The sequence below is a fragment of the Cyanistes caeruleus genome, chromosome 8 (genome assembly GCF_971803275.1).
Source record: "Cyanistes caeruleus chromosome 8, bCyaCae1.hap1.1, whole genome shotgun sequence".
NCBI lineage: Eukaryota > Metazoa > Chordata > Aves > Passeriformes > Paridae > Cyanistes > Cyanistes caeruleus.
In genome coordinates this window covers 11,706,566-11,722,919 of record NC_141708.1, presented here as the reverse complement: position 1 = coordinate 11,722,919, position 16,354 = coordinate 11,706,566, and the positions used below count along the sequence as shown (strand labels likewise).

The window sequence follows — 16,354 nt, the reverse complement described above, 5'->3', positions numbered from 1 at the left end:
AGGCAAGCTAAGTGTTTGCTAATAAAAGAGCAGCCAGATTGTTGATACATTGTGTTGCAGCTTGGCAGGCTGTTTGACTAGAAATCCTTGATTTTAGATCTGTTTCTCATACTGATGGTTTCCCATCATCCCAAGGTTCTTGTACTGCAGCATAGCATCTCATGTTTATGGGCAGTCCTGAAGTGTTATCTACTAAATTCAATGCTAAAAGATGATTTCTGACATGCTTTATTTGGTGTAGATTCACTGTCCTGTGTCTTGAATCTAGCAGAGGCTCTGATTTGACAGGTAAAAAATACTTGTTTTGTACAGAGAAAGAAATTTAAAGTGGGACCTGGAGGCTGGTATGTTGATGTTTTCTGTTTAATCTTTATTCAAAATTTTAAAGTAAGCTTGGTTAATTTCAAGCTTTAATCTTCTATTTAAAACATTAGAAAGAAGTGTATTTGGCTTTATTAATAATGTAACTGCTATTGGCATGCTTTACAATTGAAATGCCTTAAAGCTGGTAAGGATTTTCCAGTCATTAGTTATATCCACTTGTAAACAATCCTGTCAGTTTTATTTTGTAATACAGACACTTGTGTTTTAACTTCAAATCAGAAAAAGCTCCATTTAGCAGCTGTGCTAGAGATTCTGGTTTTTAAATCAGATTTGAGGTTCAAGTGTTTCAACTGAACAAATTAGATAAGGAATAATAACATTGAAAGTCCATAATCCACTTTGACAATGGCATGCTTTTTTCATAGTGGTGACAGTATTGCATTTTCAGCTCAATACTCATTATTTTTTGTTCCCTATAGAACTTGATCAAGGCTACAAATGCTACTCAGAAGCAGATAGATTTGGTGAAGCTCCATGAACAGTCAAAACAGAACTTGGAAACAGAAATCCAAAGTTATAAAATAGAAGCTCAGAAACAAAGGAAGATTATTTACCAATTGGAGAAGGAGAGAGAGAGTTTCATCAAGGAAACAAGTGAGCTCAAAGAGAAGGTAGGAATAGCTCTTTGTGCAAGGGGTTCTTTCCTGTCTTACTCTCAGAACTGTGAAGGTGATACACTAATTTTCTAACATGCTAGTGTAAGAAAGCTTGGATTGGTGGTCTTCATACAGAGTACAAATTTTTCTTGTTGTCAAAGCTTGTTGCCTGCTACTGCTTCAGCTCTCTCTAGGGAAACCTTATCAATGGGAGAGAGAATTATTAGTACTGTGAGAGACATGGAGTCCAGCCCTGTATTGCACTCATTCAGCAATCAGTTGAGAAATGAAGCTGGGGCTGGAGTTCAAACCAAGGCGTCTTGACCTCTTATACACGAGTCCCACAGATGAAACTCCCATATGCAGTTGGAAGTTATACTTAGATTGTCCTGTTTTGTCTGCAAAGGACCTTATCTTGCATACGACTGCTGTCCTAAAATGGAGGCCAGTGAGAGCTAGCAGTGCTCAACATCTTTGTAAGGTACTTAACATTTGGAAGGCTTACTCCAGTATGTGAAAACATCTCAGCATGTTCAAGATAGACTGTAAAACAAGTTTTCTAGGAGCAGCTGCAGAGAAATACTGCATAAAATTTGTTGCCTGCTGCCCAATATTATGTATAACTTTATTCCTGATGGAGTAAAATCAGGCACATATTTTTAACATGTTCCATTAATTGCTGACTATCACATTGGAGATCCCTCCAAGGAGTTCATTGGTTTACTGGGATTGGCTTTCAAGTGGTTTCAACTCAGAAGTTATTTGCTATCTTTTCATGGTAAAATTATCCTTTCAACTTCATATGACCAGGGGCTTTTAAATCATTTTGGAATGGTATATGCTACATTGCCTGGAATACCTCTTGTCATTTTCTTGTAAATAATATTCCACACAAGTGAGATTTGTCTTTGTTGCATAAGTCATATTTTGCTTCTTTCCCTCATAGTGCATTTCTAACAGTGTAGAAATGAGTTAAGAACATTGTAAACTAGGGCCAGAGAGTAATTCATAACACTCGTAACTACAAGGCTCTTTCTTTTAATTCTGTATGGGGTTGCCCATGATATTTTGAGAGGGAGAATGACAAATGTTTGCTTGCTTAATTTTTCTTTTTTTCCCCCTGCCACTTTGGGTGTAAATTTTCTATCTTATAATATCTTCTTATAAGGCAGAGTCTCAGTAAATGGCTTGTGACACTCTAGCTGTTTGTATTATCATCCCTGCATTGTGACTGCGAGTTTCCAAAGGACTGGCAGGCTTCCTTGGCTCACCAAAGGGGCAGTTCCTGACTCTGCTTACAAGTGAAGAGCAGCAAGAATAGTTTTGAGCATGGGAGTATGTGAGACTCATGTCCTTCACGTCCAAATGCAGGGTAGGAGGACATAGGATCAGGATTATTATGTAAATAGGTAGTATTTAGGTTCACTGTTTGACCTATTCAGACTTGAGAAGCTGTGTCAAAACTTCAGGAGTCACTTCAGAGCTGGTGGGAAATAAGCTACTGATGGCAGTAAGGCTATGGCCAGTCAGTGCTCTTCTGTCATCTTTTGCCACCAAGCTGGTTTTGCAGATTGCACCCACCTTTGGAATTGTGTAAGAGCTGGAAAAGAGCCAAACCCATCTAAGCCCAGAGATGTAGCCATACTGGCCCTGAAAGCTGTCTGGCTATTTGTAGCAGCACATACTCTACAGAGCTGCAGAATTCATCTTTCAGAATCATCATTTACTATTAACTGATGAACAGAGTCAGCAAAGTTATATACACAACAGTAAAATATTCTTGGGGGGAGAATTCATGCATGACTTCCTTTTCTAACTATTGCCTTGGCTGGCTACTTATTTTCAAGTCAGTTCCACTTGAAAAGTAAAAAAAATAAATCTGTTCTTTGCTCTTTGTTATGTAGCTTGTATTACTGGGTTCAACTTTTAGCAGATTTCTTTCCTTTTTGAATTGAAATTCTTAAATTATGAGCTGTTGGTTTCTCTGTGTAAGGTTTAGGCTGCTGAAAAGGAGGCAGTGAAGTGTACCTTTCACCCATCTGAACTGTTCCCTGGCTGTGTTTTCTGAGCGGTCACAAAACCAGTCCTTAATATGTTGGCTTTTTTCAAATAAAGCCTTTTAAAATGTTAAGTTTACAGTTAACAACCTATCAATGAAAATGAAAAGATACATTAACTTTTTTAAATTCACTAAGTCTTTGGAAAACCCGATGTTCAATAGGCATATCCTTAAGGCCATGGCAGTGTTTCCTGGAGTGGTTAAAAATGGATAAGCAAATAAGGACAGCACCATTATTGACTTACTGAGTAGCTTCATAGAGCTAAACAGGTAACCAGTAGTAGATGATAGTGAAGTGTACAGATAAAAAAGCTATGAGGATACAGGAAAAGCTATGAATACCAAATCCTTTATGCTTAGTTTTGTGCCCTCGCTGCCAAATCTGAGAGGTGTAGTGTGCCTATTGACTGAATAGTAATTGAGGATGCTTAGCCTCCCATGGGGCTGTGTTGTGAAACACTGCATGGATCTTTTCTGTATTTATAAGAGAGAATTATTTGGGTTTAATAATTCCTGAAAAAGTAAAGTCAGCATCTAGCCTGTGAGCACAACTCAGAAAACTTTGTCCACAATCTTACTGCACTTATATTGTATCAGAACCAAGTAAAACACTTACAAATGCAGTGACCTACTTTCAAATCTCACTCCAGCTTATGATCACATAGTGCAGATAGAAAATATGCCTTATTGATTTCTTCTCTATGCTATTACTATTGGCAGATTGTTTAAACAGCAAAGGAAAAGGCAGGAGTAGGTTATAAACTGGGACTGTGTTTTTGTATTGCATTGTAAGCAGTTCCTGGGATCACCTGAAGTCAGCTACAATGTGCTAGAATTGTATTCCTGCTTCTGTAATAAAATTTTTGGTATTTAGCTCTCCCCTATCTTCAAAGTTGGTAGGAGGTACCTGGTAGAATATTTAATTATTTAAGCTCCTGCCCCATGCTTAGGCCTCCCTCAGGCTTTACTGCTGAGGAAAGGACAACACAATAAACTGCAAACTTTGCAGTTATTGACTATTTGATATAAACATTTGTTTTTTTCTTCTGCTTTGACATAAAAGAATTTTAGCCCAAACCTCTACTTTCAAAAGTGGAGTCAGGAGAATGGGATATGACCTGCATTTGGAAATTGGCTTCTCTCCTGGGTTTTGTCCATATGATTCCTCAGCTTTTTATAATGCTTAATTTTTTTTCCCTAGCTTTAAGGATGGCATTCCTCCTGGGTAGTGAGCATGGTAAACTGTGTTCTTGATGTGTGTACTCCTAAGTACATGTTTTATTTCCTATTTTTTGTAATGCTGAATTCTATATGAATGCTTTTTCCTTGAGCTTCCACAATTTTCAGCTTTGTATAGCAGGAGAAAGGTTCTTGCATTTTTAAAAAAGTAACTTAGAATATCAGCATAATGATTAGCAACTATTTGTATTTTTGCCCCTCTAACATAGCAATTATTATGTATTGTTATAGTGGTAACTGTTTAATGAAGGTGTCTATAAAATTTTGAATTTTTGTTTATTGAGACTGCATGTGATCATTCTCTTTCTATAGTCTACAATACTCCATTCTCCTATAGGTAATCTTCACGTAATTATTTCTAATCTTTTATAGAAGAAACTAATGGTGATTACCTACTTATTTAGACCAAGTGTAAGTTACATTAACTGATTTTCTTATTATAGTAATTATATATGAGCAGTTTGTGATCATCAACTGTTTGTGGTCATGTGTTCATTAAAAAAAAATTGGGTTAGAATGTAAGAGTACATGCAGAGCTTCTTGGAAAAACATGTATGTTAATTCATCTTATCATACAGCTGACATCCAAAACAACATCCAAAATATAAGTTTGCTTCATAAATATACTAAGTCTATTCTTGATGGCAACTGTTTATGTTGATTTTATTACACCCACTCTGTGGCAATATTTTCTTTCAGTAGCTTGTTAAATTAAATATGTGCATCTCTAAGTTTTTAGTCTCAGTAAAACCAAGGAATCAGATTAAAATACAATTTTGTCCCACATAAGCAAGTTAGTAAGGTTAAACTTGTATTTGGACTGGAGTAATTTTCAGTTGTAGTTAAAACTGCTTATCACAGGGATTTGAACTTGTCATTTTAGAAAAAAACCACAAACTGTCCCATCCTTCTAATCTTGTAATGATGGTTTAATCATGTTAATTTCTTTCCTTTCCTTTTGCTCCAGGTCCTCCATCACATGAAAGATCTTGAAATACATCAAATGCAGATCTGCGACTGTGAGAAAGAAATACAAGTGCAAATGATTAAATTAAAACAGCAACAAAACCTTTGTGAAGCTTTGAGAACAGAGAGGACCCTGTACAGTAAAAATCTGATTGAAGCTAAGGTAAAAGGATACATTTTTTCTTGTGTTTCTCTCTCTGGTCTTGTTTTTTTCCTGATTTAATTTTAATTTGTAAAAGGGAGGCTCAGTGGATCAATGGCAGAAGTGGTTTCTTCATTCCTGCGGGTTTTGGGGAAATGAGTGTTTTAGGTCCCTGAAGTTTTATCTATACCATTTGTATTTGGACTGGAAATAGGAGTCCACAGTCATCATGTGGAAATATCCCTGCTTCAAACCATGCGTAAAATCATGGTACACTGGAGCCACAGAATCATAAAACCATCCTGCCTCCAGTCTGTTTTATCCCTTTAGGAGTTGTATGCATGTATGTGAAATAGGGTATAAGGGGAATAAGATTGCCTCCTTAGCCCTGAATGAGTATGCACATTACTGTGAATAATGATTTAGGAAGCAGAGGGAACACTTTCCCAGCTGAAGTGGAATTTTCTGACAAGAACCAAACGCTTCCACCTTGCTTGTTTCTTTCAGAGAGTGTCATTTACCTCAGGAGATGATTCTTTCAATTCATATATCCTCCTTGGGGATCTCACTAACAATACTAGAAGAAGAGAACAGACCACTTAAGAATATATTCTGTTATTCTGATATAAAGGTCTAAAATACTGCATAAATCCTATCATAATTGGCAGACATTGGGACCCTGGAGAGCTGTCATTTTAAGCCTTGGGTTATTTCCAAATAAGTATTTATGACATAAACATGTGTAGTAAATTACAAATTTATACTTAGGTTTGAATAGGTAGGTGTTTTATTTGAGAAGCACATGGGAATGAACTGTCCAAGTTCCTAACCAGCTGTGGGCTGAATTTTATGAGGAATGCACCATTTTGCCATTTATGTAGGATGCTTTACTTGGCCTTAGTCAGCCTCTCATCTGTGGATGCAGTGTTGGTATTCTTGCTGCTCCCAAACAATCTCTCAGGAGAAAAAGGCTGAAAAATCACAATATTTATTTTTTTCCTAGTTATTTTTATTTTAAAACACACAAAATAAATTTGGTTATTTATAAAGAGCAGGCATCTATGTTCTGAGAAAAGGGAGCAGCTTTTTGATCTTTGGGTTTTGAATGTTACATGATGGTAATGCTATGCTGTTCACAGTTCCAGTTGTTAGAGGCCAATGTTTAGGCTTTAATAGCTAATAACTTGTCATACTACAAAACTCTTCTAGCAAGTCCTGTGTGAGAAAATAGCTGACCCCAAAAGATCTTTTGGCCGAGGCAGTGTTATGTTTAGCAATGAGAAAAATACCTATTCAATGTTCAGTAACAGGTCAGCCAGTCATGAAAGAAAAAATAAAGAGGGTTGTTTTAAACATTATGGCATTATGACAATTTTTTTTCCTCATTTTGGGAAGTAAAATTTGCACAAGCTTGTTTAGATAAAGATGGATGCAAGTATTTTGAGATTGCTTAATGTGAAATGATCTCGTGTCCACCTTGTCAGTGGTCTCCAGAGTACCGTAATATTCAAGTCATTAAAATGGAAAAGGCATGCTGGCAGGCTGTTAATATGATGTAAATACCTGATGCTTTCATCCTGGGGGTTTCTTTTTGTGTTAGGAGTTCATTTATTTAAGCAAATTGATGAGGACACCAGTTTGCAAAATTGTGTGTTCTTACTGTTCTGCATTAAGTAAAGAATTAAGAATGTATTTGGGTGCATCTGGGCTCTATATGCTAAATCTCTGTCATCTTTTACAACACTGAAGAGATTTATAGGCTGTGTACCAAAGACAGCTTTTAATAATTTTTGCTTTCACGAAAGTGGCTGAACATGCAAACAGCTGAGCCTAGTGACATATTACTGCTAATCAGTACTTTCTCTGTGCTGTTTGGGTGAAAATTGCCTTGACTCAAGATCTTGCTTAGCTATGTTAAGCACTTCATGCAAGAAAACATTCCTCATTTGTCAAGGAAATCCACACCTATGGTGGATAGTGCAGAAGGAGCTTTAAGCTACCCTAGTTTGGTACTGGAAGAAATTGTATTCACGTGAGAGATTATGATGTCTTCTCTGTGAGGTGGTGGGTTCTACCAGAGGAGTAATAGCTTCTAAAGTTGCTTAATAGTCTCTAAATAGCCCAGAAGAATATGTCTGTCTAAGCATTAACTCTGTTAGCTTCCATTTCATGGCATAACGTGCTGTCACGGTGCTGAGCTGAAATGCTAATTTTGTACAGTACCTTTGTGATGTGAGCAGAAGTATTCCTACTGACCTGATTGCTCTTCAGTGTTGCCAGCCTTTTTGCTCTGTGTTTGACCTTAAAGTATATGCTAAATATTTTCACAGAGCCTTCTCAAACACTGAGCCCTCTTTTTCACTTTGCACCTCTGTGCAAGCTAGCATATATTGGTATCTTATTGAGGGTTATGTTTGCTTGTGCAAAACCAGCTTCTCTCCAAAGATTTGTGCCCAACTGTGTACGACCTTGTTGGAAAAGCATGTTATTAGAAGCATGAAAACAGATGGATATGATCAGAATCTTAATGATTTGGATTGACTGCTAGTTCTTATAGTGTGCCCAGCACTTAAATTAAATGTCTTATTAAACTCATGATTGATGGTCATTATTTTTGTCAGTGTATCTTTTAAAGGTTTTTATATTGCAATGTCATGCTGGCATAAACAAAAAATTGTTGTTTAATGAAACTGTTTTGTTCTGTTGGATTAAAAAGCAATGCTTTATAATAGGTACAACAGATCTACTTTCATGCACCATGGCTACATTTTCTAGCATCTAAATAGCCTGAACTCTGCATCACAAACAACCTCTTGCTTTAACCCTCTCTGTGATCACTCTTCCTATTCTATTAGGATGAGATAGCAGAAATGAAGATGAAACTGAAAACTGCTACACGTCATGTGGATCATCTGAAAGAGGAGATCAAAGAAAAGGATTTAGCCCTTGAGAAAGCACACGTGGAATTCCAGCAGTCAGAGGATGAGAAAGAGTCATTGAAAGTAAGACCCTTCACACAGACACTCTCTTGCAAAGGGTAGATTCCATGATTTCACAGACTGCATTGTGTTCTGACCTATGATAGTTGTTTTGCTATATTTTAATAAACTATTCTGTAATTGAAGGAAATGATCTTAGTACCCTTTAGAGATACTAGTTACAGAAATCTACAGATACATTCTGACATATTTAACCTGCCTAATAAAAGAGACCTGAATTGTCTGTAGGAAGCTTTAAATCTCTTGATGACTGAATATTTTTTACTAAAAAGTTCCACTTTGCTTGCAGAAATGTTGATTTTGTGGATAAGCTGATCCTTGCAAACTTTTTAATGTAGACTCTTATAACTCAACTTTTTCTTCCTACTGTTTTTAAGTGCAAACCCATTATATTGCACATTTTTGTATTTCTGTGTAACCAGCAAGCATTACTCTTTTGGGAGTTAGGCAGTGCCTTTTAGTAGGTCCCTCTGTACAGAAAGTTATTTTAATATTGTGGTATAAAGCAGGAAGAATCTGTCTTAAATCAAAGGAAATCTGAGCTTGAAGCTTGGGTGGTTCTTCTCAGTGCTAGCTGCAGCCCATCCTTAGATAAGCTATTAGATTTGTGGTGGTATCTCAACCCAATTTACTGTACTCTGAAAAGATTTATGGAGTTGAGTTCACAGGAGTTTATTTTTAATCTTCACTAAGCACCAGGAAAAAAAAAAATACCAAGAAAAAATGCAAACAATACCCCCAAAAAACAAAAGTTCCCTGTCACTTTTCACAATGTTTTCTTTTGTCAGTTTATTGCTTTGCTGCAATGACTCCTTGAATTTTCAGCTTCTCTCAGCACATTACAGTTATGACAAGATGTCAATAGAGCTTTGTAAAAGGGTGATGAATTTGTATTCTTGTACCTGATCTGTCTCAGAGATGTTCTATCAGTGATGGAGAAGTCAAACAGCATCTCATTCCCTGTGTGCAGCTTTCTGCCTTAACTAGTCCCCAATTCTGTCTCATCACCTCAGAACTGTCTGACATTTATTTGACAAACATATGACTGCTGCATGGTTTACCCACTCAATTATTCACCAGCAGGTTTGTCCATACACTGACATGACATAACTGACTTGCTTCAGGGCATTCAGGTCTTCTACCCGAGTGTCACTGCTGAGTACTAAACCAGAAGAGAATTCAGAGGGAGCTGATTGCCACAGACACAAAAGAACCCAATTATTTGTGTTGCAAGCCAGCATCAGTTTATCCTGTTTGCACTGATCTGAAGGAAGTAAGAAAGCTGTTCTTGGGAAATAAGTTTAAAGAATGTGCAAAATCATGGAGGACTGGGATTCATAGGAATGAGGTTATACAGACATGCTCACTTCAGATGGCATAAAGGCCTTAGAAATGTTTAATCATGGTAAATCCAAGCTCTATTAAAGCCAGTACAATGCCATATTTTGGTTTCATTTGGCCTTCATGCAGTGCTGCAGGTTTGAATTGTTTGACAAAGGATCTGAATATTGAAAAAACATCTATCTATGGCCCTTGAGATTGGAGCTGCTGGCAAGTCAAGTGCTTTGTATAATGATGGAGATGTTTATGCATATTTTTTGTTAGCATTTTCTGGAAATCTGAATATAAAATCTGACTTGTTATTTCACCATTCTGTGTTCAGTCCCAGTTATAACTTCAGTAAAACTCCTGTTTTCCTCCCACTTCTAGTATAGTATACCAAAAAAAATACCACTTTCACTAATATTTCAGTATCTAAACAAGAATTTAGTTTGAGTTTGGTTTGAGATATTGTTATAGGTCCCATATATGTTATTTTTTCTTGCTGACTGTTGTTCAGTTCTTACAAATTCTCTGAACCAACTTCAAGTGAGCTGTGCTGATTTACAGCAGTTTCAGCTGTGACCATTTTTCTGCTTGCAGTGACTGTGTTTATTCATTTCCTTTTCTCTTACCTGATGTACACAGACTTTCATACTGTGGTTCTGAGCCTATTTAATATAACTGAAAATCCTTGTGTGACTTTAAGAATTTATGTTCCTTACTATACAAGGCAGTTCACATTCATTTTAACTGAGTGCTTTCCAGTGAGATCTGTTTATATGAGTGTTTGCTGACCACATCTAATGCCACTTCTTGTTTACAATTCATATTTTTCTGACATAAGGAGATCATAGAACTGTGATATATTAAAAACACATTACCCAGCAATGCTGAACACATGAGCAGTTTTACATTTGTGGGCAGCTTTTGTACAGTGTTGATTGCATTTCAGGATGAAGTGACTTGCATTTTTATTCAGCTGATGAATTCTGATGAATATCTGATACTGACTAAGAGAGCTATGTCTTGCATATATAGGAAGATGAGAATTTTATTAACGAAAATAAGAATGGAACAAGCTATTTTATTATGATGATGCAACCGTTTCTGGCTTAAATTGATGTTTTTGCAGATGCAGCCTTCATCACAGCTTCATTCTTTCAGCATTGTATGAGGCTTGTTCCCAAAAGGCAACTTGAACATCATCCTTTATAAGGGTCAGAGTTGTGTCAAAGTCTTTGAGTTGAGGCTTGAAAGTTTTCATATCCATGAAAATGAACTGTGGTCAGCCAGCTCCACCTTGGCTCTAATAGCCTAGCAGTGGTAAAAACTTCTAATAATCTAGAAACACCCAATTAGTTTTTGTCTACATACATGCCTTGAATTACAGATTTTGTGGCAGTGGGATGGAATGACTGGGCACATTCCAATGTTTGTGTTGGTGCTGTGCAGTTGCTGTAGCAGTGCATTGCTCCTCCTTGCTTAGGGACAGCCCTTCTTTTCACAGTCTTCCTCATTTACACATCCACTGAACAAAGTGCTGTGGCTCTTAAATCTTGCTGTTCCCTTCCTGGTTGCCACCAATTCTTTTATTCCAGTCTGAAGCCTTTCTTGAGTTGATGCTGCTTTGTATTATCCAGCAGAGATTGTTGCCCTTTTCAGCAAGGTGAACTGGTCTTTCTCACATCCCAGACTGAGTGTGAATAGCAACGCCATTGAAAAGCTTTCTAAATTTGTGCTGTATAATTTAAAAAAAAATAAATAAATGAGGCATTCCTGAATTACAACTTGAATCATTGTCATAGATAAAAATATTTCAAATTTCCATTGTGTATAAGACAATGACATTAAAATTGTATTTACAGTATTTCTTTATGGATCTTCATGCTTGCTTATCTTGGTGATTCGTTCTCAAAAACTAATAAAATGTGTACCTCTCAGGAAGGTAAAAAGAATATATGAAATATTTTTAACTAACTCTTAATTGTAGGTTTCTATTAGGGGAAGTTATTAATTAACAATTGTTCACCTGTATTTTTTATCTTCATCAGGCTGAACTGCTTAAGATGGCAAAACAGGCTCAGGAAGCCAAAGCCTATATTGAAAATCAGGAGGCAGAAGAGAAAAAGCTCATAAAAATCATTGCTGAAGCTGATGCAGAAAGACTGAGGCAGAATAAGGAACTTGACAAGGTAGGAAACCCTAACTTGAGTTTTCAAATACCCTGCATTCTGTTCCCTCATTTGTCTACTCTATTTTTAAGATGAAGATTCTTAGCTACTGTGAATGTGGAAGTACTGAAGCTTTATAATGCCATTAAAACCAAAACGTTAAGATACTGAAGTGAATGAAATCTGTAGTTTGTACTATTCAGGTGATTGAACCCTTATAGGGGAAATTATTAGGTTCTTGCCATATTTCTTTAATTAATACCAATGAAACCTCTTAATGTATGTGATTTTGACTGATACAAGTATCATCATGGTACTCCAGGTCTGTGTAAAGGAAGTGTAACTGAGTTGATGGCTTTGCCCTTTGCCTGCAGGCGCTCTGTGAGAGACATGCCCTGGGCACCCAGCTGATTCGTCGCAATGATGAGGTGGCGCTGCTCTATGAGAAGATAAAAATCCAGCAGGCCATCTTAAACAGGGGTGAAACCGAGTACCGGCAGAGGATGGAGGACATGCGGATTCTCAGGCTGGAGATCAAAAAACTTAGGCGTGAGAAGGGAATACTTGGCAAGAGTGTGGCTAATGTGGAGGAGCTCAGGTAGGAAACCCAGTGGAATACATTTCCGTAGTGGTTGCAGCCATGATTTTGTGTTTGAGACAGAAAATATGGTTTATACATAGTAAAGACTTGTATCAACAGCCATTACATCTTGGAGAAGGGGTTTGGTTTGACCTCAGACCCAGACTGGATTAAATTCATTAAACAATTTACCAACAATTCGGAAAACTGAAATATAGTAATGAGGAAAGAAGAGATCTTGGCCAAAGTCGAAATAGTCTCCATATTTCCCCTTATACTTGAGTTACTGCCTACAGAACAAACCTGACAACATCAGAAAAGATGTACATAGTCCAGTGAGTGGTCCAGTGGTACAGGGCCTAGATTAGTGGAACTCCTTTTGGTTAAGAAATCCACAGAGTATGGGAGGCACTTGACATATTTATAACAAAATCCTGTTTTCAGAGCTCTCTCCTTCCAGATTTATATGCAGATCCTATGATCTTTGAGAAAGGTTTAGTTAAATTGTCATTGAAGGTTTTGTTTCTTTAAAACAGCAGTTTAATAGGCCAAACCTGATTTATCTCCTCCTTCTCCAGCTTAATGCTTCATTTCTTGTTTATCCCTCCTGTGTTTGAGTGTATTCTTTCCTGATGGGAAATTGTGGTCATTTTCTAAGAATCAGTCTTGATTTGTAAAGAGAGGTAGTTATGTTTTTAGCAGATAGCCATTGTACCAACTCAGTGTGGCTACCACAGTTTTGGGTGAGATCTTTAGTTTATCAGTGTAATTCCATGGCTTCCAGCAGAACAAATTAACGTCACTCCATGGTCAGTCCCATTGACTCCAGTGGAATCATGCCAGTTTGATTTGGTGAAACAGAAACGAGAACTGGGCACACAACATTAGCAATTGCAGTTTTCATTGACTGACTGCAGATAGGAATGGGATTTGAACTTGCTGCCCAAATGCATTCAGCCGAAAGTCTGTTACTGTATTGAAAGTCAGTGACAGTATTGAAGTGTACTGTGCTGCATGCCATGATGGGTGGATCAATTCTTGCTAACTGCAGCAGCAATCTCATACTTTAATGAAGTCCAAAACCATCATGAAAACTGCCTGTCGAAAAGACTCCATTTATCACTTGTGCTGCTAATTAGCTTTCCCGATTTGCCAATTGAAATTTGAGGTTTTTTTTCCTCTTCCATAACCTTGTCCAACCTCACAGTTAAAAAAAGCCCTTTTTCTCTCTAGTGAGCTAAATGCAATTCTGAGCTTAGTAGGAAAAGATTCAGTGTTGGAGGAGGCACATCACGATCTCCCACCCCCTTTTGACCTTGAAGAATTTAGAGGATTCCATCACTAAAGTGATAAAGGTCAGATTATTACAAAATGTGCCTTTTTTCCCTGCCTTTCAACCCCCTGTCCCCACCATGAAAGCCTAGTTGTCAAAGAATCTTGGTAGTGCTCAATTAATTTTAAATTCAGTAGCAAGTCACCTATGAAATTCCTTGAGGAGATTTAATAAAAGAAATCAAAGTTCAGTTCTCTTAGGACTGGTGTCCATCATACTTAAGTCCTAGAGTGTGTTTTATTTAATGGATTGTGTGAGCCATGTAGATTTAAAACCTTTCGAACACAAGCTGTTAGATTCAACACAGGGATAACTGGATATGACCCATAACTGATTTGTGGGTTGGATGAACTAACTGTTCTTCTGGCCTTAATGTCCATGGGAAGATGTGAGGAGTGAGATCCAGTAGTCTGTGGAGTAGATTCCTTGGGAGCCTTTTTTCTGGGCCATTCTTAATGAAGGAAGCAAAGAGGTCCAAGTGTGTTATTTTATGATTCCACCTGTTTAGTGGTATCACTGTTGATAGGTTTTCCACGACAGTATTGATGTAGTGGCAAAGTGACTCTTTGTGCTTTCCATGTAGTGCTTCTTGTGCACAACAGTGCACGAGAGAATAATTTGTTAATGTCCACATTAGTGCCTTGGTCACATTGAAGTATTTTTGGTGTGTTTTTTCTTTTCTTTTTATTTTATGCTGGTCTTCAGATGTGAGTTTAATCACATGCAAAAGGAACTGTTAAGGGAACAGACTCGATGCAAAATTTTGGAAGAAGAACTGCAGAAGCCCTTGCAAGTTCACAGATGGAGAAGATTAGAGGTGATTCATGAGGATTTTGTGTTTCCAAAGTCCCTATTATCAAATCGGTGACCCAGCAAAAGCCTATTTCATTTACTGTTATGCAAATGATGTGGAGGGACTGGGCAGACTGAAATTTCCATAGTACCAATGGAATCCTTACCTGCTGAATGCTTTCCTTGCACAATGCAATCAGTGCTATTTTTGTGTCACTTCCTCAATGAAAAATTGCAGGGGGGATTTGTAAAGAGACGGTGAAGTGCTAAAGGGAATAAGAATGCATTAGGTGAATTTAGAAGGGGATGATTCCTTAACATGGATGGTGAGAAATAAGATGATAGGGGAAAGATACAATCCTACCCTCACCAAGCAGGGAGAGGCATATGGGAATGTGTATGTGAAGAAAGCCAGTAATTGAAAAGCTCATAGAATAGATAGACTGGAGAATGGACAAATGTGAAGTCAGAAGGTGAATTACTTCTGAGAAAAAACAGAAAGAGGCCTCCACATAAACAGTGGTGGACTCCCAAAGATAGTCATTCCAGGTAATGTGAGTTCAACTGCTTTACATGAACAGCAAATCTTAGTTTTCACATGATTTGAACCTGCCAAGTGAAGGGGAAAAATAAAAAATCCATCAAGCATAGACCAAATATATGAACATCAGTTGGCATCACTGGATATTTTTGATGTAAGTCAGTGCCATCTGAGTTTCCTCTGTTGCATAGATCTCTGATCTGATGCCAGCCTGGGTTTCTTAGCTTCTCTAATATTGAGTGATAACGTGCTCTGTCCCTGCAGAAGCAGAGCTGAATATTTTAACTGTGCTTACTAGCATGATAGTGAATTTCTGATATTTCCATGCTGAGCTTAAAGTTGGATGATGTGATTACCTTTTCTCATGGAAGGGAGATATAATGCAGGATATTGAACTAGGTTAAACACATTTAGGTACAAACTCTAGCATCACCTTGTAACAAAGAAAGATCAGGCCAGTCAAAACATCCAGGGATAGGGAAATGAATGTATGAAGAGGCTGATAATGGGAAATCATGTCTTTCCATTCTAGCTACCTGGTTTATATTTGGAGCACAGAAAGGCCAGCAGATGGCAAGATCCATATGAAATAATCCTGATGGGGTTTTGGTTCAATTCCTAATGAACAAACACTCTCATATCACTATGGTTGTCTCAAATTGGCCCCATGCTTGAGCAGAGATATAAAAAAATCAAGGACTGAGTGGATCATGGGGACTGGTCTACTTTTTAGCCTGGTTTCTCAGGAAATAGTGCTGTGTTGTGAGCACTGCGTGTGTATCTGTGTTAGTGTCCTAGTTACGCTTGAATTGATTAGTCAATTTAGATAAAATCAGACAAAAGATTAAGAGCAATGAGATACTGACTTCCTTATAAGCTCAAGAAAATATAAGAGAGCAGGACTTATTGGAGCCTTTACTGCAGTGTGAGTTTAATCCTTGTGAGACACCACATGAGAGAAGAAAAACCAGATGGGAGAGAGGTGTTATGAGTCCCTGAGTGAGGAAAAGTTCAGTCAGAGTTTGCCCTTCATTGAAAGATCCAACAAGAGGACACAAAGTACTGGGAAAGTAAGCTTTGCTGGCTTCTCCTCACAGAATTATTTCTTTGCTCCTTAGAGCTTTCTCCAAATTCAATCTGTGCCAAAAGAATGAAAAGGAAGGGATGGAGAGACAGATATCTACTAGCTCCTGGTCTTACGGGCTATTTAGGTAGAGGGCAACAGTACA

The 16,354-nt window shown here is 37.6% G+C and overlaps 1 protein-coding gene across 5 annotated transcripts in view; it reads left to right on the top strand.

Annotated features, from left to right (window-relative positions):
* Positions 1-16,354, top strand: part of CFAP58 (cilia and flagella associated protein 58) — a 93,975-nt gene that overhangs the window by 53,577 nt on the left and 24,044 nt on the right. For 4 of the 5 annotated variants that reach the window (XR_015289735.1, XM_086899398.1, XM_023929822.2 and 1 more), the window contains exons 9-14: positions 804-995; positions 5,246-5,407; positions 8,242-8,388; positions 11,760-11,900; positions 12,254-12,477; positions 14,498-14,609. Coding sequence is in view for 4 of the 5 variants with exons in the window: in XM_086899398.1 (XP_086755524.1) it covers positions 804-995; positions 5,246-5,407; positions 8,242-8,388; positions 11,760-11,900; positions 12,254-12,477; positions 14,498-14,609 (978 nt within the window). In the remaining variant the exon portion in view is untranslated. Of the gene's footprint in view, positions 1-803; positions 996-5,245; positions 5,408-8,241; positions 8,389-11,759; positions 11,901-12,253; positions 12,478-13,692; positions 13,815-14,497; positions 14,610-16,354 lie in introns of those variants that run through there. The other variant, XM_023929826.2, reaches the window with a different exon arrangement.